This window comes from Notamacropus eugenii, chromosome 2 (genome assembly GCF_028372415.1).
Source record: "Notamacropus eugenii isolate mMacEug1 chromosome 2, mMacEug1.pri_v2, whole genome shotgun sequence".
NCBI lineage: Eukaryota > Metazoa > Chordata > Mammalia > Diprotodontia > Macropodidae > Notamacropus > Notamacropus eugenii.
This window is the reverse complement of record NC_092873.1, coordinates 379,617,918-379,641,452: the sequence shown is the minus strand read 5'-3', so window position 1 is coordinate 379,641,452 and position 23,535 is coordinate 379,617,918. Positions and strand designations below refer to the sequence as shown.

The following is a 23,535-nucleotide window of genomic DNA, read 5'->3' as shown; positions in this document are numbered from 1 at the left end:
TATGAAAATCTGTCTTACACTACAGGAAAGTGGGAGGTTGGGGAGATGATAGAAGAGAAGGCAAATGAAATGGAAGGGGTAATTAGAAGTAAACACTTTTAAGGAGGCACAGAGTCAAAAGAAAGAATAGAATAAATGGGAGGTAGGATAGGATGGAGGGCAATTTAGTTAGTCTTTTATAGCGTGACTGTTACGGAAGTGTATTTCATAACTACACACGTATAACCTATATTGAATTGATTGCCTTTTCGGTGGGAATGGGTGGGAAGGGAGGAAGGGGGAGAAGTTGGAACTCAAAGTTTTAAAAATGAATGTTAAAAAAAATTTTTTATATGCAGCTGGGAAATAAGACATATAGGCATGGGGTATAGAACTCTATCTTCCCCTGCAAGAAAATAGAAGGGGAAGGAATGAGAAAAGGGAAGGGTGTGATAGAAGGGAGGGCAGATTGGGAGAAGGGGTAATTGGAATGCACAGTGTCTTGGGGTGGGGGGAGAGGAGAGATGGGGAGAAAATTTGTAACTCAAAATCTTGTGGAAGTGAATGTTGAAAATTAACAATAAAGTAAACTTTTTAAATTAAAAATTTAAGAGAGAATGAAAATTCAGAAATGGAAATGGAAACTCAGAGAATGGAAGAAAAGTTTATAGGGAAAGTTATTTCATATGTAATATGCAAGAATGAGTTTATACAAGGAAGATTGTGCCTCACTCTCATCTAAATTGGTCAGAGGATGGAAGAATACACACAATTAAACAGAATTGTACTTCATTCAACAAGGAAATAAAAGGGAAAAGAAAAAAGGGGTAATTGGAGATAGGGTAGATAAGGAGAGATTAAAATTTCTTGCAGAAGGTGAGACTTTAAGGAAGCCAAGAGGTGACGATAAGGAAAAAAAATAGTTTCAGCCAAGGGGAATAATTAGTCAAAATGCTTAGAGTCTGGAGATTGGGTGTCCTATGTAAGGAACAGTGTGTGTGTGTGTGTGTGTGTGTGTGTGTGTGTGTGTGTGTGTGTGTGTGTGTGTGCATGTGTGCGTGCGTTCGTCCTTCGTTGCCAAAGAAGACCATGCTATCAGAGAAATAATGACGTGACTTGCACTTGACTTTGTTGTGAGTGAGGGAGGGCTGTGCAGGTCACCAGCCTCACTTCTCCTCCGGAGCCATCTGAATCCAGTGACCACATATTCATCGGGATGACTGGAGGTGACCCAGGATGAGGCATTTGGGGTTAAGTGACTTGCCCAAGGTCACACAGCTACTGAGTGTCAAGTGTCTGAGGTGAGATTTGAACTCAGGTTCTCCTGACTCCTACACTGGTGCTCTATCTGGTGCACCACCTAGCTGCCCCTGGAGGCTAGTTATATAGACAAGGAATACCTTGTCTATATGACAGGCCAGTTTGATTCTAATGGGGAGTGGGTCAAGCTTTACAGTAACTTGTATACACGGTGATGCAGTCAACCAGAATAATAAAGACATTGCTTAACTGTTGAGAAGCCTATTTGAAATTAGGTAATATAAATTTATTGTACATGCAGTCAGTGGAGTTGTGCTCTCTCCTCGAATATTTAATTATAGGTGAATAGAAGCAGGGCACATTGTGAATCTAACCCAGAGTTTGAATTTGGTGAGCTAGCAGTATTAAAAGAGGATCAAAGTAAGGAGTTCACAGCACAGCTGATAGTAAGTGATTGAACTTGTCAACCATAGGATTAAAATTGTACAGACCAGAACTGTTTTAACTGGCTGTTATGTACTATAATTAGCCAAAGGGATGTATGGAACTAGGATGGATTAAAAAGAAGAAAAGATTAAGGAGTAGTGAGACACAGGGAGAGATAAAAGGTTACAAAGTTATAATCACAGGAATTTCTGAATTACGGATAACAGGTGGAATAATTTTGAGTGATGGCCAGATAAAGGGTATAACTATACATTGATCCCTGTGTATTAATGAGGTGGAATGAAGGTGAAGGTAAAATGGGAGTTTATGGTACAGTAGAAAGAATGCTAACCCTGGAGTCTTAGAAACTGAGTTCAAATTCTTGCTTTGATACTTGCTGCACTTGTGACCTTGGGAAAATCACTTAATTTCTCTATATCTCAGTTTCTGTGTAAAACAAATAAGTTGGAATGTAGATATAATTTATGGTCCATTCACCATTATGTCTGTGATCTAATAAACTTGAATGCCAGGATATTCGAGGGAACAAGGACATGCCAGTAAGCATTTATTAAGTACCTACTATGTGCCAGACAGTGAGGAAAGGCAATATACAACCCTTGCTATCAAGGAGATCACAATCTAAAGGAGACATCATTCCAACAACTATGCACAAACCATATACGGGATACATGAGGAATTATCAGCAAAGGGAAGGCACTAGAATGAAGGTGGAGTGCACCACAAGCTTGATAAGATTTTAGCTGAGACTTGATCAAAGTCAGGAAAGATAGTAGGAGGAAGGAAAGCATCCTAGGCATGGGAGCAATCAGAGAAAATGCCTGGTCAAGGAACAGTGAGGAGACCAGTGTCACTAGACTGAAGAGTATGTGGCAACATGTAAGGTCTGTGAAGACTGGAAAGGTGAGGCTGAGTAGGGTAGGTTATGAAGGGCTTTGATCACCAAAGGATTTTATATTTGATCCTAGAGGTGATAGACAGCCACTGGAGTTCCTTGAGTATTGGGATAACATGATAGGACCAACACTTTAATAGCTGAGTGGAGTATGAACTAGAGAGGGGACAGACTTGTGGCAGATCAGCAAACCAGCAGGCAGTTACAGTAGTATAGGTATGAGATGATGAGGGTATGCACCATGACAGTGACAAAATCAGAGGAAAGAAGGGGGCATATTCAAGAGATGTTGCATACATGAAATTGACAGAGGGCAGGATAAGAGATAATTAGGAATTGAAGATGACATGCATTGTGAACCTGAAGGAGTGGGAAGATGGTGGTATCCTCAATAGTAATAAGGCAGTTAGGAGATGGGAATGGTTTAGGGGTAAAGATAATGAGTTCAGTTTTGGACATGTTGAATTTAAGATGTGTACTGGACATCAAATTTGAGATGTCTGAAAAAGGTGTTGGAAATGCAAGATGGGAGGTCAGTAGAGTGATTTGGAGAGTATAGGTAGATTTGAGAGTCATCAACATCACAGTGATTATTAAGTCCATGGAAGCAGATGAGATTGCTGAGTGAAATAGTATGGAGAAAGTCCAGGACAGAGACTCAGGGGATGCCAACAATGAGTGGACATAACCTGAATGAAGGTGACTGAGAAGGACGTAAAAGGAAAACCAAGTAAGGGTGGTATTTCCAAAAACTTATAGAGAAGAGATTACCAAGGAGATGAGGATAATTGATAGTGTCTCAGGTTGCAGAGAGGTCAAGAAAGATGTGAATTGAGAAAAGACCAGTGAATTTAACAATTTAAAAGATCATACTTTGGAGAGAGCCATTTTGGTTGAATGAGGAGGTTAGAAGTAAGATTGTAGAGTTAATAAGGAAGCAAAAGGATAGAAAGTGGAGGCACCTATTTGTAAATTACCTTCTCATGGACTTTGGCTACTGAGGCCAAAGAGATTTGGGCCAGTAGAAGAGATGGAAGGATCAAGTGAGTTTTTTTGTTTTGTTTTGTTATGTTTTGTTTTTCTAGGATGGGGAAAACTTGCATGTTTGCAGATTATAAGGAAGCACTTCACAGACAAGAAGTGATTGAAAATCACTTCTGAAGTGGTGAAAGAGGGAATAGTTTGTTGGTGAAGGTAATATGGAATGAAGTCAGTTATTCAGCTAAAGTGACTTACTCTGACAAGGAAAAGAACCACTTCAATTTTATGAGATGATCTGAAAGAAGAGATAGTGGCAAAAGGCATCAGAGTGATATAAGATGAGAATGAGGGGTGATGAAAGCTGTTGGAAAATGGCATCCGTTTTTGTTTTTTTTTTTTTCAGTAAAATAAGAGCTGTAAAGAAGGGGGACTATGGGAGGTTTAAGAAGGAATGAAAAAGCTTGGAAGAGCTACTGTGGAGAATGAGATAGTGAATTGATAAGGGAGAGCTGTAAAAGGATTGCCTAGTAATCGTGAGGACCCAGTCGAAGTTGTACAACTTAAATTTGTAGTAGTGGACTCAGTCTAGATGATTGTGTGATTTTCTCCACCTGAGTTTAGCTTCATGTCTGGAATCAAAGGTGGCAAATAGTGGGATTGATCAAGACTGAGACTTGGCAAAGTACAGTTGGCAATAGATTATGTAGTCCAGAGATTCAGGAGAACAATGCAGAGAGTTCAGCGGGTTCACCATTGGGTCAAGATGGGGATAAGAGAAAAAGTGGCTACTTCAAGAGTGATGGGCTGGAGAGAATTGAGGGATTGAGAAATTGGAGGTCATGGTATAGATGAAGGTATAGGTGTTTATGTATGGGTATAGGTGTTTGCTCTGGGAAGTTGAAATACTCAATTATTAATACTCAATTGTGAGGTCAAGATTGAAAATCTTTTGTAGCATCAGGAATGATTTAAAAAGCTGTTATTATATCCCTAACGATTACAATAGATTTACTTTGAGCCGTAGCATTAAAGGAATGGATAATAATTTGTGGATTGAACCCTATGTTATATGATAACCAAGTATAGGTTTTCTTACCCTAGGGGACAGTGAATTTGTTTTTTTTAGTAGTTTGATAATTGTACTTTAGTATAATTGGTTTCCTGTGTAGTCCTATGCATTTTATTTTATGCATTTAAAAGTATTAAAAGGAATTTAATAGACTTGACCAGACTTCCAAAATATCCATGAAACAAAAACATTTATAAGGATCTTTGATCTATTTTTCTCTTGTTTCTTTGCATGATCTGTAGGATGCTTTATCAGGCAAGAGCAAATCATTATTTCCTGAATCTATTATGGTTAATGTCAAGGTAGGTGATACAAAGAGGAGTATGAAACAGTTTCCCTTTTTGGAATTGCTTTATAGTCTAGTTGAATGTCTATCATTGGCCTCACTTTATATACATTTCTGAAAAGTTACCCTATTCATGAAGATTAATGATTCATTTAAGTATTCTGAGTCTTTATGAAAGTCATTAAGGGTCATTTAGAAATTCTAGCAGAAGAATAAAGCTATCTTATTTGAATTCTGAAGCACTGACTTTAACAGTGAGTGGTGAAAAAACAGAGTCCCAGGAGACTTACTGGTATTAACTTTCTTCCTAAATTTACTTACTGTATTACCATTCATTTTCCTTTTGTTTCTGTTATATTTGACTAGAATTAGATGTCATTTCATTATCTTCAAAAACAAATAAAACCATCCACTTATGTAACATTAAAACATCTTTTGGTTTGGTATTATTATTTTAATTAAGTTCAGAGAACAGGGAAAACAAAATGTTTTGAACACTCCTTTTTATAGATCTCTGCCTTTGTTTGCAGGGGTATACTTCCTTCAGAATTAGAAGTTCCTTGGGGTAAAGAACCCTTCCTTCCGTCCTTCCTTCCTGTGTCTACCACCTATCACATAATACTCATTTATTAAATGTTGATTGACATCGGTTTTTAGATTAATAATTTGTTTTCCTTTTCTTTCAGTTGCTAAATGTGGTTGAGAACATATAATCTCTTGGGTACCATAATTTGTATTCTCATAGAATGTTACAAGTCAGGTTTTCAAGAAAGATTTGTCAGTTTTCTATAAAAGTTTCTTGAAAGTAGGCAGAATGTTCTGGCTATGTAGATATTCCTTGTAGATTGAATTTGTTTGGTATTCACTATACCCAGTGCACTAAATAAAATTGGTGCAAAATCTTCATTAAATCATAATTTGCTTAACTCTTAGCACTCAACATACAAATGAAGGCTTGACCTCTAAAAGTATAAACAGATGTACCTATTTTTGATTTTTTTTTTAAATCTTGGAGTAGAAACAATACTTCATTTTTAATAAAGTATTGCATTTGGTAAGATTTAATTGATCCATAGCGTACATTCTTCTGTCTCATAGGATCATAGATTTTTGCTTTTGTTTTTTATTCAGTTTTATTTTTTTCAGTTCTAGATTCTCTCCATTCTCTTCCTCCTTTCCCATTCATTGAGAAGGCAAGAAATAGAAAGCCCAGTACAGATGTGAATCATGTAAAACAAATTTCCTCATTAGCCACGTTGGCGGGGTGGGGCAGGAAAAAACAGGTAAAGAAAGAAAGAAGACAAAAAACATGCTTCACTTGGCACTCTGAGGCCATCAGTTCTGTATCTAGAGGTGGATATCATTTTTCACCATGAGTTCTTTGTAATTGTAGTGGGTCATTGTGTTGATCAGTTACTAAGTCTTTCACAGTTCATTATCTTTACAGTATTTCTGAAACTGTGTAAATTGTTCTCTTGGTTCTGTTCACTTTATTTTGTATCAGTTCTTATGTCTTCCCATGATTTTCTGAAACCATTCCCTTCATCATTTCTTATAGCAGAGTAATATTCCATCATATTCATATATCATATCTTGTGCAGCCATTCCTCCCTTTCCAGTTCTTTGCCATCACAAAAAGAGCTGCTATAAATATTTTTGTACATATGAGATCTTTTCCTTTTTCTTTGCTCTCTTTGTGGGGATTGTAAATTTAGAATTGAAAGAGACATTAGGGATGGTCAAGCCCAATCGCTTTGCTGTCTGCATGAGTAAACTTGAGTCCCAGAAAAGTTGAACCAATGTCACATAAGTTGTGCGGATTTGAGCTCAGGTTCCCTAACTACAAATATATGTCCCGTTCTCCTATATTGCACTTATTTAGGGTTGAATATTTCTGTTAAAAGCTAGTCGGAAAATTTAAAACCATACAACAAAATGATAGTTTTGAAATACTCCCATAGGAATGACTAATTGATAGTGAATTTACTATTTTACTGGGTTGTAATTACCATATATATTTAAAGGTGATCAGTGGGTGATTCACAGACTTACTTCTTATATCACTAAATATAACCTCACTAAACCTCAACTGGGTCCCTATTGTCAAAAAACAATCTTTCTATACCTTCCTTATCAACTTACTATCCCATTTTCCACAATAACTCTTCTAAATCTTTTCATCCTTCCTGAAATCTACCATGGCCCACTCTTTCAGCTGCATATTTTACAGAAAAAAAATTGAAACCATTCATTATGAGCTCTTATCCTCTCTTCATCCTCATTTCATATCATTCAGACGACTTTTGACCTTATCTCCTTTCACCCTGTCGTAATGAGGTGACCCTTCTCCTTGCCAAAGTAAATCTTTTTTCCTGAATTAATGATTCCATTGCATACTATCTCTACCAACAGATTTTCTCTTCTATCATCCCACTCTCTCACTTATCTTTCCCTCTCTAAAATCTTCTTCCCTACTACCTACAAATATGCCCTTCTCCCTTATCTGCAAAAAGCCCTCCTTCCCTGATAACCATCATCTTATAGCTCTTGTGCTCTTTGTGGCCAAACTCTTTGAAAAGAAACTCCTTGAGGGCAAGGACTGTCTTTTGCCTTTTTTTGTATCCCTAGCACTTATACTTAGCACAGTGCCTAGCATGTGAGAAGGGACTTAACAGATGCTTATTGACTGACTAAATATTTGAGTAGGTGTGCAGTACAACACTGTAGAAAGGGAAGAATACGAGTATGGAATACTACAAATGTCAGGCTTTGTCAAGTGTTGATTAGTTTTGCCAGATTCCTCTCCCTCCCCCTTATTTTTCTTTTTTATAAGGGTTGGTTCCCTCAGACAGGAATGAGAGAGATACATTGGATATACACAAAATAGAAGAAAAAGGTTTATCTTGTCTGCCTATACTGACTTTTTAAAAAATGATCATAGTAATAGATTCTGTCCTTTTGTTATGGAGGTCCCAGTCAAGGAATAGCATCCAGATAGTGTTAAGATTAACTTACTGTTGGCATGAGATATTGCTTATATTGTTAGAACCAGTTAGTATGTTGGTTGATTGTGTTAAACTGCTTTTTTTAAAAAAATTCTTTGTTTCAAGGGATGACAGTCACAGTAGGGGAGGCAAGAGGGAGCTGTTTGAAAACAAAGGTTATATAAAAACAAAAGATAACCATTTTTCAATTTTTTAAAAAAGACAAGAAAGCTTTACTTTTAAAAGAGTAACCTTCACACTTTAATTTCAATTTCTTGTTTAAATGATCACTTATAACATTTGATTAAATTCTCTGTCGAAGTAAATACTTGTTTATACAAATAAAAGTAGGAGCTATAAGAAGACCTTTGAAACCAAAGTTCTGGATTATTAAGCTAGTTTATTATCCCCAAATGGATAAGGTATCCATTGGAGGTATAGCTAAAACAACATTTAAAAGACTACCTCTGCTTTTTGCAGATTTGAGTCCTATTTTGGGCTCAGTCAGGAAAGCCATTTATAAAATCTAAATGTAGATAAATTAAATAATAGTTATGAGAACATGTGCTTTCTTGAGTACATAGTTTGAATCAATCTGAGAGGTGGTGTTGCCTATCTCTAGCGGTCACACACCGGAGCCCTAGAGTAGGAGAGATGGATAATTTTAATTCCTCTTGAGCAGTCCTTTAAGTTTATTACTCTTTTGGGGAAATGTTCTTAATTTCAAGCAGAAGCATATTGAAATAAAATAGTAAAACTTATTTATGATCAAATGTGTAAAAACAGATTTCAAAGCCAAATGTGAGTGATTCTGGATTGTCATTGTTACTCTTTCTTACTCCTCTTTCCATCCCCTATAGTTACTAGATTCTGTATTTAGGCCAATAGTTAGTTGGAAGAAGTTTAGCAGTTGAGAATCTGGGTGGGTCAAGTATTGTGTTGATGATTTAGAATAACTGAAATCAGTTGGGCAAATCCTTCCCAAAACATGAACATTAAGCTTTAATATCATGAAAAAGGGCATGGTATGGGGAGACAGGAGATACCTGACTGCCCTTAGATAATTCTTAAAAGTTTTTAACATTTGCCCATATATATTTGTGCATGTGTGTGTTATAAATTCAGTGAGAGAACTATTATTGTTAATTGGGGAGGGAAAAAAAGATCATAGTAACAGTTGTATTTTTTAAGCACAGGTTTATATAGGTAAAAGTTCATTAAAATGTGCTGGCAGTCTTTTAAAAGTATTTTCCTGTCTTTTCTTTCTCTGAAACTTTTCTCTTTTCATCTTTTAGGACTCTTCAAAACTCTACAAGAAAGCAAGTGATGTTACAGTTGTTGAATGCCGGTCTGAAGAAGGCATCCACCTTCATTCACAGGGAGAAAATAATGCTGTGTCAAAGAAGCTTTCTCCACTACACTCTGAAATGACAGATTATGTTAAATCAGCACCATCTACTCTTGTTGGTAGCCGTGATTCTGACTCAAAGGATAGAGCACTACTTAATGGAGCAACAAGTGTAACAGAAAAATTGGCACAGCTTATTGCTACTTGTCCACCTTCCAAGTCTTCCAAGACAAAGCCGAAAAAGCTAGGGGCTGGTATTACAGCAGGATTGGTTAGCAAAGACTTGATCAGGAAGCCAGGCATTGGTCCTATGGCAGGAATTATCCACAAGGACTTGGTTAAGAAACCAACAATTAGCACAGCAGTTGGATTGGTAACTAAAGACCCCGGGAAAAAGCCAATATTTAGTGCTGCAGTAGGATTGGTCAGTAAAGACTCTGGGAAAAAACTGGCCACTGGCACTACAACAGTATTCATAAATAAGGACTTAGGAAAGAAACCAGGAACTATCACTACAGTGGGACTGGTGAGCAGAGATTCAGGGAAGAAATTGGGAATTGGTATCGTCCCAGGTCTCATGAATAAGGAGTCAGGAAAGAAGTTGGGACTGGGTACTGTAGTTGGACTTGTTAATAAAGATTCAGTGAAGAAGTTGGGCCCTGCCATTGGACTGATTGCAAAGGACTGTGGGAAGAAGACTATGACAAATTCAGCAGTGGGATTGATAAATAAGGACCCTGCAAAAAAATTGGTGGCTTGCCCTGTGGCAGGATTGGTCAGCAAAGACATCGTGAACTTAAAAGCTGAAGCCTTGCTTCCTGCTCAAGAACCACTTAAGATTTCTTGCAATACAAATAGTAATAGTCATGAAAGTCAGGAGCTTTCTGAATCCCTGAAAGATAGTGCCACCAGCAGAGCTTTTGAGAAGACTATTATACGGCAGAATAAAGATAGCATATTAGAAAAGTTCTCAATTCGAAAAGAAATCATTAATTTGGACAAAGACATTTTTAATGAAGGAACTTGCATTCAGCAGGACAGTTTCTTATCCAGTGAAAGGGGGACCTATGTTGAAACTACAAAGCATGAGAAGCAGCCTCCAGTATATTGCACTTCACCAGACTTTCAAATGGGAGGTACTTCTGATGCATCTACAGCTAAGTCTCCCTTTAGTGCAATAGGGGAGAGTAATCTCCCTTCCCCTTCACCAGCCATGTCTGTTACACCTTTAAACAGAAGTCCTCCTGGAACTTCCTCCCAGTTGGCTACTAATCCATTACATTTAGGTCCTTCCACAGAACTGATAGAAGGAATTGCTGAATCCATTGGAAAAACCCAGTTCAGTTCTGAAAATTCCCATATGAACCTTAGTCACAGGTCTCTGGTTCATAGCATGAACACTGATTGCAAGGGGAGTGATAAAGAGTTAAATGATTCAAAAGCTACTCACACAGATAACCCAAGAATAGGCTCTTCCATAGGAAAAAAACCAACTCTGGCTTCAGAATCTAGTATTCATGCTACAATTACCCCTTCAGTTGTTAGTTTCACTAGTTTATTTAGCAATAAACCCTTTCTGAAGATTGGTACAGTGAGTACATCAGAGAAACACTGCCAAGTTGCTGAAAACCTGAGCACTAGTTTGCAGTCCAAACCATTAAAAAAAAGAAAAGGAAGGAAACCACGATGGACTAAAGTGGTAGCAAGAAACACATGCCGGCCTCCAAAAGGGCTAGAATTAGAAAGGTCAGAGCTTTTTAAAAATGTTTCATGTAGCTCTTTGTCAAATAGCAATTCCGACCCAGCCAAGTTTATGAAAAACATTGGGCCATCCTCATTTGTGGAACACGACTTCCTTAAATGCCGATTGCCAAAGCTGAGTAAATCCAGCACAGCTCCATCTCTTGCCCTGTTAACTGAAACTGATAAGCAGTCTCATAAGTCCTTTGCCACCCACAAACTTTCCTCCAGTATATGCATGTCTGGTGACCTTTTACCTGACATTTATAAACCTAAAAGAGGAAGACCTAAAACTAAGGAGATGCCCCAACTAGAAGGTCCCCCCAAAAGGACCCTAAAAATCCCAGCCTCTAAAGTCTTCTCATTACAGTCAAAAGAAGAGCAAGAGCCTCCTATTTTGCAGCCAGAAATTGAAATTCCTACCTTCAAGCAAAGCCTATCAGTATCACCTTTCCCCAAAAAAAGGGGAAGGCCAAAAAGACAAATCAGATCACCAGTCAAGATGAAACCACCTGTGCTGTCAGTGGCACCCTTTGTGGCCACTGAAAGTCCAAGCAAACTAGAGTCTGAGAGTGACAAACATAGAAGTAGTAGTGACTTCTTTGAAAGAAAAGAGCAGCTTCAAAGTCCTGATGACAGTCATAAACCAAGTGTCTGTGGTATGAGTGACCTTGAGATGGAACCTGATAAAAAAATTAGCAAGAGAAACAATGGCCAATTAATGAAAACTATTATCCGCAAAATAAATAAGATGAAGACTTTGAAGAGAAAGAAACTCCTGAATCAGATTCTCTCAAGTTCTGTAGAGTCAAGTAACAAAGGGAAAGTGCAATCCAAACTACACAATACAGTGTCAACACTTGCTGCCACTTTTGGCTCCAAACTGGGCCAACAAATAAATGTCAGCAAGAAAGGAACCATTTATATAGGAAAGAGGCGAGGCCGGAAACCCAAAGCTGTGTTGAATGGCATCTTAACTAGTAGCCCAACTGGTCTGGCTGTCCTAGAGAAAACAGCTCATCAAGCAGCTGGGACAGCATTGGGACAAATCCTCCCCCCTCTCTTGCCTTCAGCAGCAAGTAGTTCTGAGGTTCTTCCATCCCCCATCTGTTCTCAGTCTCCTGGGACCAGTGGGGGCCAGAGTCCTGTCAGCAGTGATGCGGGATTTGTTGAGCCCAGTTCAGTGCCATATTTACATATACACTCCAGACAGGGCAGTATGATTCAGACACTTGCTATGAAGAAGGCTTCAAAAGGAAGGAGGCGATTATCTCCTCCCACTTTGTTGCCAAATTCTCCTTCTCACTTGAGTGAACTCACTTCTCTGAAGGAAGCTACTCCTTCTCCAATTAGTGAGTCTCATAGTGATGAGACCATTCCTAGTGATAGTGGGATTGGAACAGATAATAATAGCACATCAGACAGGGCAGAAAAGTTTTGTGGGCAGAAAAAGAGGAGACATTCTTTTGAACATGTTTCTCTCATCCCCCCTGAAACCTCCACAGTCCTAAGCAGTCTCAAAGAGAAACATAAACACAAGTGTAAACGCAGGAGTCATGATTACCTCAGTTATGACAAAATGAAAAGACAAAAGCGAAAACGAAAAAAGAAATATCCCCAGCTACGAAACAGACAGGATCCAGATTTCCTTGCTGAGCTGGAGGAACTAATAAGTCGTTTAAGTGAAATTCGAATCACTCATCGAAGTCATCATTTTATCCCCCGTGATCTCCTACCCACTATTTTTCGAATTAATTTTAACAGTTTCTATACGCACCCCACTTTTCCCTTAGACCCTTTGCACTACATTAGAAAACCTGACTTAAAGAAAAAAAGAGGGAGACCCCCTAAGATGAGGGAAGCAATGGCTGAGATGCCTTTTATGCATAGCCTTAGTTTCCCTCTCTCTAGTACTGGGTTTTACCCCTCTTATGGCATGCCTTATTCTCCCTCTCCACTTGCAGCTGCTCCTATAGGATTAGGATACTATGGAAGGTACCCTCCAACTCTTTATCCACCACCTCCTTCTCCTTCTTTCACCACTCCTTTGCCACCTCCTTCTTACATGCATGCTGGTCATTTGCTTCTCAATCCTGCCAAATACCACAAAAAGAAACATAAGCTGCTTCGTCAGGAGGCCTTTCTTACAACAAGCAGGACACCCCTTCTTTCCATGAGCACCTACCCCAGCGTCCCTCCTGAGATGGCTTATGGTTGGATGGTGGAGCACAAACACCGGCACCGTCACAAACATAGAGAACATCGTTCTTCTGAGCAACCCCAGGTTTCCATGGACACTTTAGCTACTAATAGCTCTTCCAGAACTGTCCTAGAATCTTTGAAGCGCTACCGGTTTGGCAAAGATGCTGTTGGGGAACGATATAAACACAAAGAGAAACATCGTTGTCATATGTCCTGTCCTCATCTGTCCCCATCAAAAACCTTATTAAGCCGAGAGGAGCAGTGGGTCCACCGAGAGCCTTCAGAATCCAGTTCATTGGCATTGGGGTTGCAGACACCTTTACAGATTGACTGTTCAGAAACATCTCCAGGTTTGTCCCTGGGAGGTTTTACACCCAGCTCTGAGCCAGCCAGCAGTGATGAACACACAAACCTTTTCACAAGTGCAATAGGCAGCTGCAGAGTATCAAACTCTACTAATACGAGTGGCCGGAAGAAATTGACTGACAGCCCAGGACTCTTTACTGCACAGGACACTTCACTAAGTCGGCCTCTCAGAAAGGAAACTTTGCCTTCCAACGAAAGGGCACTGCAGACTTTGACAGGTAAGACACTTTTCCCTGTTTATTACCTATCAGAAAAAATGGGTTGTTTCACTCCACAGGTGTTATTTACATAATTACTTAAACTTACTCTTATTATTTTGGGATCTTACTTTTAGTAATGTATTTATACTTGGATATAAGAACTTGAATCTAAATGGTCACACTGCAATATTTTTTGTATCTTTGAGAAGAGAGGCAGTAAACCAGATAAAACTCAAACCATGAAAGAAAGGGAAAATGATTCTTCCTCTTTGTATAATAATACCACATGACTCTTTATTTTTGTTACTGACTATGCAAGATGTTTAATAAATATTCATCTAAAATTTGTAGATTTCTGCCCTTCACTAAAGTACTTGTCCAGTGCCTCATTGTGGTATGGAGCTAACTCTAAATTCTCAAAGGCTATACCAGCAAAACATAAGCACTGTTGGTAAATCATACCAAAATACAAACCCAATGAGGGATCTTATTTTGGTTGTCTGAGGACCAACTGAACTAAACCCAGAGAGTTTCATTATATGGCTGGCCATTAGGTTGTGAATTTTTTCAGCTTCAGCAACTTTTCTAGTAAGCTGTAGAACTTTGAGCTGTTTTATCAGAAAGGGGAGTACTATATTAACAAAACAGAATTGTTGAAATGTTAGTGTGTGTTGTGTTCTTTGAGAAAAATTCATTGTTGGCATTTCATATCCTATTGTAAAAATATAAACAATGAAAAATTAATCAGTAAATCAAAATATCAAATTTCATGAATATTAATTTTCATAAATTAAATATAATTATAGAAAAGACTATTGGACAGTTTCTGAAAAACAGTTTGTGACACTCATCTATGCTCACATGGTGAAAAAAAAGACAAAAAAGAAAGGTACTATTTCCTCAGTAAGCATATTATTTGTGGGAATTAATCTATTCAGTCATAGAATTATTTGACATGTTGTTTTGGTTTTAGTTAAGTCATGTAGTATTTATTAAATGCCTGTGGTGTGCCAGCCAATATGCTAAGCACTGGAGAAACAGAGATAGGCAAAAACAATTCCTGCCTTCAAGGAACTCAGAGTCTAATAGAGGGAGACAACAGCAAATAACTAAGCAAATAAGATGTATATAGGATAAATTGAAGGTAATCTCAGCAGAAGGGCACTAAGTTAAAGAAGGATCAGAAAAGACTTAAAGAAGGTGGTATTTTAGTTGAGCGCTGAAGGTAGCTAGGGGGCAGAGACAAGGAGAAAGAGCAGTCCAAGTATAGGGGACAGCCAGTGAAAATGCACAGAGTCTGGAGATGGAATACCTAATTTGAGGGACATCATGGAAGTCAGTGTTACTGTATCATAAGAAGACTGGAAATAGAAGAAGGGACCAGGTTATGATGGACTTTGAAAGCCAAAAAGAGGATTTTGTATTTTTGTCTTGTAGGGAGCCTCTCAAATTTATTGACTGAGGAAATAACATGATAATTTTTTCAGTGACATCTTTATTCCATTTAGGTACAACCTTCTAGAGATGGATCATAAGTATGGAAATTTTAATCAATCACAGTATTTTAACTTTTATGCCAGTAATCTAGTTTTTACCAATTTATTGATATCTTTTGTTTTTTTATACCAGTCACTTGCTAGTAATACATCTCCTTGTCCTTCCCCTTGAATCTTCCCCTGAAACAATAATACAAAAATGTAAGTAAGACCATGTCTGAGAGCATAAGCAGTATTCCATTCTATTGTCCTTAACTCTACTGAGAGGTCTTCTTCAACCAAGATTGTGGTCATTCAGAAATCTGATGTATTGAGTTAAACATATCTGTAGCTTTTAAATGTTTACAATGAGCTTCTGTTACTGTTCTCTTTGTTTCTGAGGGTGAATATACTTTCACTTTGAAAAACTCCAGAAGTTTGTTTAACTATAATTTTATTCTTCATAAAATTGAAGCAGAAATTTTTATGAAGAATGTATTTGTAATGATTGGGAAGTTTCTTCAAGGAAATGGGTAGAAGTTAATTATTTGGGATAAAAGAGGAAGAAAGCATTTCCTAAATAAATAGAAGCTCTAGAACATGCTTCTCAGAGCCAAGAAACAAATCAGTGAATATCCTATTGGTATTTCTTGCTTTCATATTTTTCATTATACTTAGAAAATAAGAGCTATTCTAGTGGAAAAGAAAAAGTAATCTTGTGTTATATTTGAGAAATAATATAATGAAAAGAAAAACCACGTTCTAACATATAAAATTATGTTTCCTTATCATTGTCAGGACCCATTATTGTAATTATTAGTGGTAATATTTTGGGGTCATGTTGTTTGGTGAGAGCTCACTACATTTAGCTGATTGAACAGTCACTCTTTCTGCCATGCACCATACATATGTTCTCCTTTCCTTCCTTCAGTTCTTTTACCTCTCGCTCTGGGAACTATAATCAAGTAAATATTGCCTTGGATTTTGCAAAGAATACGTAATTCACTTGCCCTATAGCACCCCCTCCAGTCAATGTGTTGTCTCTCTATTAGAATGTAAGCTTCTTGGGGCAGGAAAAGACAGTCTTTTGTCTTTTAAATATCAGAACAGCTGGCAGATTTTTTTTTTTTTGCATGACTTGAATGAATAAAAGCATAAATACTTATCAGACTCGCAGATGACACAAAGTTTGGAGGAATACTTAATATATTGGATAAACAGAATCAGGATTCAAAAATAGTCTTGAGATGTCAGAACACTAGAACATACTGATAAGATTTCATCTTATTAGTCATCACTCTACTCATGACTCCTCAACTTATATATCTAGCATTTGCCAGGCATTGTGCTAGGCAGCATAGATATTAAAATAAAAGTCCCTTCTCTCAAGGAGCTTACTTTCTTTTAGAAGAACCCATACATACACATATATAAATGTGTGAAAAATAAATGCATCATAGTTTTGAGATGGAAAGCATTAGCAGTTAGCATTAGGTATGTGGGGGGCATATTGAGGAAGTGGTCAAGAAAGTCTTTCTGTAGACCAGGTTTCTTAACCTGTTTTGTATCATGGACCCTTTTGGCAGTCTGTCAGAGCCTATGGACTTCTTCTCAGAATATTAATTTTAAACTCATTAAATCCATTAAAATAATTTTCAAAAAACTTTAAAGACCAAGTTTACAGACCTCAGGTTAAAAGTCCCTGCTGTAAAAGGTAGAGCTTGAGCTGAATATCTGAGAAAGTAAGCGATTCTGCAATTGAGAGAGGAAGGAGCATATTCCAGGCACTAGGAGTTAGTTATATGTGTCATGTGAGAAAGATCAAGAAAAGCAATTTATTTGGGCCATAGAGTGCAGGAAGGGGAGATAGACAAAAACAAGACTAGAAAGATAAATTGTTGTCAGGTCATCAGTGGATAGAAACTCAAAACCAAGGAGTTTTCAGAGGCAATAGGAGACACTGATGTTTATTGCATAGGGGAGGTACATGGTTAGAACTGAACTTTAGGAAAATAACTTTGGTAACTGGGTAGAGACAGAGGTGATGCAGGGAGATCACTTAGAAGTCCAGGTGAGAGTTAAATGAAGGCACCTGAACTAAGGTGGTGGCTGTGTAATTTGTGAGCAAGATGTGGAGATGAAAATGAAGGGCTTTGGTAAGTGATTAAATATATGAAGTGGCAGTTGATGCTTAAGATAAGTAGAAAGATATTAAGAGAGAACTAAGCTGCTTTTTATGAATTCAAATTATCTGGCCCTGATATCCCATATTGTTGTCTCAGAAAGAACTGGCAGATGTGCTTTTGTGCCATTGTCGTTGTGTGATATATGTCTTTGTTCTCGAAGAGGACCATGACATCAAGATGATGACATGACTTGCAGTTGACTTTGATTTGAGTGAGGAAGGGCTGTGCAAAGTCACCAACTTCACTTTCTTCTCCTGAGCCATCTGGATCCAGTGGCCTGATATTCATCAGGACACCTGGAGATGGTCCAGGATGCAATGTGGCCCTTTCAGGTTGAGGTCTTATCACATCCTCACTTAGAGTGAGATACACCCATTCAATGAATAGACTTCTTTCAGTTACTGAAGGGATGGCCCCCTTTAATTTAAAAAAAAAAAAATCAAACTGGAGGGAAAGACCCTCAGAGTTCCTGGGTAAAAGAGAAACAATTACTATTTAAGTTATTACATCCACTCTGTGCTAGGTGGGTGGGGACTTGTCCAGTCTATGAGCTTCATATGTAGCCAGTAAACCCAAACAAAAAAAGGCAGCTTTTGGCTATGGAGTTTACCTTCCCCTCTTTAGAACACCAGAGGAGAGGACAGGAGGGGAAGGGAGGGGAAGGGAAGAGAGGAGGGAAGGAGCTGCTAGTCACTTACAGGCTGTGCTTGTCTTTCCTTCTCACTGATATTTGAAAGATTATAGAAAACAGGAGAGGTGACAAAAGAGAAAGGGCAAATGTTATCCCAATTTCAAAAAAGATAAGAGAACAAACTTCAAAATATAGCATTCTCCATTTGACTTAAATTCTTGAGAAAATTGTAGAATAGATAATTAAAGAGATGACTGGTAAACATCTAGATAGGGAAATACAGTGTGTCTTCATTGAGAGCAGGGCATTCTAGATTAACCTCATTTCCTTTTTTGACAAATTACTAAGCTTTTAGATTACTAAAATGCTGTGGACATAATTTACCCATATTTAGCAAAGCTCTTGATAAAGTATCTTACACTGTTTTTGTGGAGAATATGAAGAGATAAATTGTACTCAAAGACTAGCTGTTAATGGGTTAGTGGCAAGAGGTCTAAATTGAAGTACTCTGGGGATTTTTGTTGGGCCCTATTTGTTTGAATGCTTTTTATTAGGGACTTGGGTAAAGATACAGATGTAGTCATCAGATTTGCTCATGACACAAAGTTGGGAGAAATACTAGCGGTGGCTAACACAGCCAGAATCCAAAAAGTTCTTGACAAGCTAGAACATTGGGATGAATCTAATAAGATGAAATCCATAGGAATAAAATGTAAAATATTGCACTTAGATACAAATAAAAGTTCAAAAGTATAAGATAGAGAAGACATACTTAGATAGTACTTTTGAAGATATGGGTGTTTTAGAGCACTGCAATCTAAATATGTGAGTATTGTGACTGAGCAACCAAAAAAAGCTAATGTAGTCATGGACTGCATTAAAAGGCATATAGCTTTTGGGACCAGGGAAGTGATAGTCTGTACTTTGCTTTTGTCAGATCTCATCTGTAGAATTATGTTCTATTCTGAACACTGTGGTTTAACAAGTAGTGTTGATAAGCTGTATAATGTCCAGAGGAAGCCGACCAGAGTGGTGAAGGTTCTTGAAATCATGACAAATAAAGATCAGTCGTAGTAACTGAAATGATCAGCCCAGAGGTGGAAAACCTGCATCTTTGAGACCACATGTGACCCTGGTCCTCAAGTATGGCCCTCTGACTGAACCCAAACTTCACAGAACAAATTCCCCTAAAACTTGAAGTCATTTAAAAGGCCACACTCAAGGCCACAGGTTCTCCACCCTTGGATTAGTCTGAAGAACAGGAGACTAAGAGGGGACATGATAGTGGTCTTCAAGTATATGAAAGTCTGTCTTGAAGAGGAGGGATTAGACTTGTTCTGTTTGGCTCTAGAGGGTGGTAGAAACTGCAAAGAAGTCAGTTAAATATTAAGAAAAACCTCCTGTCAGTAAGAGCTGATCAAAAGTAGAATGGGATGTCTAAAGAGATGATGGGTTCCATTTCATGGGAGGTTTTCAAGCAACCTTGAAGAGAGAAAAGGTTTGGAAAAGCAACCCTGGGCATCTGTGATCAAGAATCAACTGAATTATTCTGTCTCTTTCTATTTCCTTCATGTTGTTATAGTTACTTATTATTACTGGCTATTCAGCCTGTGCATATCTTCTATATACATATATATAAGTTTACATGATGTCTTTCCCATTAGAATATGAGCTCCATGAAGGTTCCTTGTTGTCTTTTTTTGTATCCCCAGCGTTCAGCATAGGGTCTGACACGTTATTATGACACTTAGTAAATTATTGATTGACTCACTGGCTGCTCATTAGTGTAATTATAGGTATATCATGTCAAAATGTATGAATTTATGTGAACCGTATTTTATCAGCAATTACAAATAAAGGCAGAAAAAGTTCATTTGCAATTTTATTGGGAACAAATGGATTTGTCCTAAATAGAATATCATAGTAAGGTTTGGCAAATTTTGTGCATATTCTGGTGGTAGCAAGAATGAGTGAGCACAAAACAAGGTTTCAGTAGCTCTTTCTAGTAGCCTGGAGCAATTCTGTTTAATTTAGATGTCTCCGGCTTCCCATTTTACAGATTGGAAAACAGGATGCCTATCTTTTGGGCATTTTTGGTATGAAATGAAGGCTCTAGAGTAGAGGTTCCCAAACTTATTTGGCCTACCATCCTCTTTTAAAAAAAAAGGTTTAACTCAGTATGTCCCCTCTCCCTGGGAAATCTATTTTCTTTAATCCTTTAACAGTTTTTTTTTTTGAAATTTGCGTCATTTCAAAAAATAAAAATTTTTTAAAATGAAATATCTTACATTTAATAATTTATTGTAAATTTGTGGGTTTTTTCCTACATTGGAATTTTGATGATGCAGTGTTGCATCATGTAACCACACAGTATTTTATTGTAAACAAGTCATTACACACACATATTCCTGCCAGTGCATGCCAGACTTCTTGACAATATATGGCACTCTCACCTGCCACACGCACTTGTTAATTAAGACCTATTGGCGAACTTGACCACTGATTGGTTATAACTTGCATTTTGTGTGTTTATTTGGAAAATAATGTAATCACTATGATTTTAATTCTGTTACACGACAAATGAAACATGTATGAATGATTTTTCAAAATTTTCTTATTTTCTCTTCTTATACTTCCACTGCCCCTTTATTTTTATTCAGTGACCCCCCCTCTCCCCCCCACCAAGTTGCACCTGAAGCTGCTACCACCTCACCCCCCAGGTCGTTCCAGTGCCTCCCGGGGGGGCAGTATTACCCACTTTGGACACCTCTGTGGATGAAATCACTTGAATGTTAATATTATATGGAGTGGTGGTGTTTTTTAAAATTTCATGCCAACAACAAAAATCCAAATCCTTCAAATGAATTCATAACACAAAAGTCATATGAAACTGTCTAATTTTATCCAAGCGTAATGAGCAACTAGAGTGTCTATGTTATTTAAGTTATTTCTGTTTCATAAACTTATATAAAGCACTTGGCAAACCTTAAAGTGCCATATAAATCCCAGCTATTATCATCATTATTGCCACTGTCGTTATCATTACCGCATATCCAATACGGTGGAAATGAATTTCTGACCAGCATTGTAAGGTGTTCATCTCTTCTTTACAACAATATCAACTTCTGGTAGCAAATAAAAACCTTGCAAACCAGGTTTTTAAATGATCTGTTGAAATAAGAAATAAGAACCCATTTCTACTAATACTAGAATAAGCAAAGACTGAGTTATTGACTGCAGCTAGTTTCTTTCATAAAATATTGTTTTGTGCATTTAGTGCTGAACGTAATTTTTTATCTGTCAGAAATGAAATTAGGATTGAATTTTCAAGTTTTATGTGAAGAGAGTTTGTTCACTGGAAAAACATAGTGGTATTGCTGAAGAAAAATGTATTCCTTTTCTCTGTTTTTATGCTGCAGAAAAGTAATTGAACAATCTGAACTGATAAAGAGTACCTTATCTTCTAGGACTGCATAAGACACACAAAAATTGTAGTCATGGGTTATGTTTATATGTACCTAGAAGAGTAGTAGAAAATTGATTCTGGTGATGAGTGCAGTTCTGGAAATTTCCAAAGGAATTCCATTATATAGTGAATGGCCCTACTTGAGCTTTATGCGAAAGAACCTAATTAAAGAAAGAGCAGAGACAGTATAAAAACCACCAGCCAAAAACTCTGAATCATTCTGTCTTGTAGTGCATATAAGTGATGAGTCAGATGAAATGTATCACTTTCAATAAGTATCTTTCCTACAATTAGAAAGAGCTGTTTTTATTATGGAATTTGCTTGTATCCCAGCATTCAACTCATTCACAAGAAACTTGCAGGTTCACATACAGCTGTGAAATTAGCAAGGGTTCCAAAACTAAAACCTAGAAACAAGAATCATGGTAAAAGTTTTCTTTAAAACAAGCAGAACATTTTATTGCTGTCTTTTGCTTTATATCATCTTCATTTCTGAAACTTTCCCTTTCCTTATGACTTCCCTTGTACCAAAAAAAACAAAACCCAAACAAACCCAAAAACCATTTCAGCAATACAACATTTGTACTTAATGGTACCTTACCTCTTGCAGTGAAAAGAAAGAAGTACATTTTTTTCACTTCTTGTCCGGAGCCAAGCTTGGTCATTATAATTACCTAGTGTTGAGCTTTCATTTTTTTATTTTTTCCTTTTACATTGTTGTCATTGTACACTACATTGTAGTCATACTGCTTTCTTGGTTCTACTTACTTCATTGCATTATTTTCATTTTAGTTTTCTCATGTTTCTTTGAATTCCTTGTAATTGTCATTTCTTATGGTCCAGTAATATTACATTGTATTCTCGTGCTATAAGTTGTTTAGCTACTCCCTTAATTGATGGACACTACTTTGTTTTCAGCTGTTCACTTCCACAAAAGTTGTGCTTTGAATATTTTGTTATATATGTGGACCTTTCTTTCTGTCATTTTATGTCGAGGAATAGAATCTCTGAGTCAAAGGATATGGCTTTGAATCTTGCCTTGGACACTAACTGTGTGAACACAGCAAGTCACTTAACCTCTTTCTGTTTCATTTCCTCATCTGTAAGATGGAGGTAATGAGATCACCTACTTCCCATGGTTTTGAAGTTAAAATGAGATATAAATCCCTTTGTTAAACCTGAAAGCACTATATAAATGCTATTTTTTCACATAATTTTAAATTGTTTTCCAGAGTTGAAACAATTTACAATCCAGAATAGAAATTTCTAAAGAGAGTGACCATTTACATTTGTTGTTGTTTTTTTTTAATCATCATAATTGTGTTGTAAGGCATCATGCCATAGTAGATAAAGAACTGGATTCACAATCAGGAAAATATGGGTTCAATTCCTGCCTCCCAGGACTTAAAATATTCTCGTTTTGTGACCCAGGGCAAATAGCTTCTTCACCAAGACTGTAAGTTGCTGAATAGGTACTGATCTGCTCTCATGTAGGGGGAGTTTTCTCACTGAGAATTCTTTATAGCAATGCAATCACAGGTCTATCGCCAACCCCCACAATCTTCAAAATATCAAGACAAATTCATTCTTTGTGTATTCCAAGATGTCTTTTGAATTTACATGCATGGAAAAATATAAAAACTAATGAAGGCTTAGTGTTCCTTTCTTAAGAGAAGTTTTATAAATCTTAATAATATGAACCAATTGAAGCTGAGTCCATTTAAAGAAGAAGGGCTCTTTGTTTTTAAACAATATATTTACATATTCTGTATATATTTCACTTTGTAGTATTCTTCCTAATGAACCATGTGGACCTTTTTTCCTACACTTCCCTAAAGAATATTTGCAATATTATAAATAGAAGATTATATGTTTAAGCTATTCTCTCTTTGGGTTAGGCTTTGATGCTAAATTCTTAATACATTTTAACTGAATCATGTTACTAAAGTTACAAAAGTGTGGGGAAAAAAATCATATTAAAGACGGTTTTAAAAGACTTTTTATCCATCCAGCAGTTGTT

At 37.2% G+C, this 23,535-nt stretch overlaps 1 protein-coding gene across 4 annotated transcripts in view; it reads left to right on the top strand.

The window, feature by feature from the left end:
* Nucleotides 1–23,535, top strand: part of ASH1L (ASH1 like histone lysine methyltransferase) — a 249,432-nt gene that overhangs the window by 104,903 nt on the left and 120,994 nt on the right. For all 4 annotated transcript variants that reach the window (XM_072637784.1, XM_072637785.1, XM_072637783.1 and 1 more), the window contains exon 3: nucleotides 9,197–13,775. In XM_072637784.1, coding sequence (XP_072493885.1) covers nucleotides 9,197–13,775 — 4,579 coding nt within the window. The remainder of the gene's footprint in view (nucleotides 1–9,196; nucleotides 13,776–23,535) is intronic.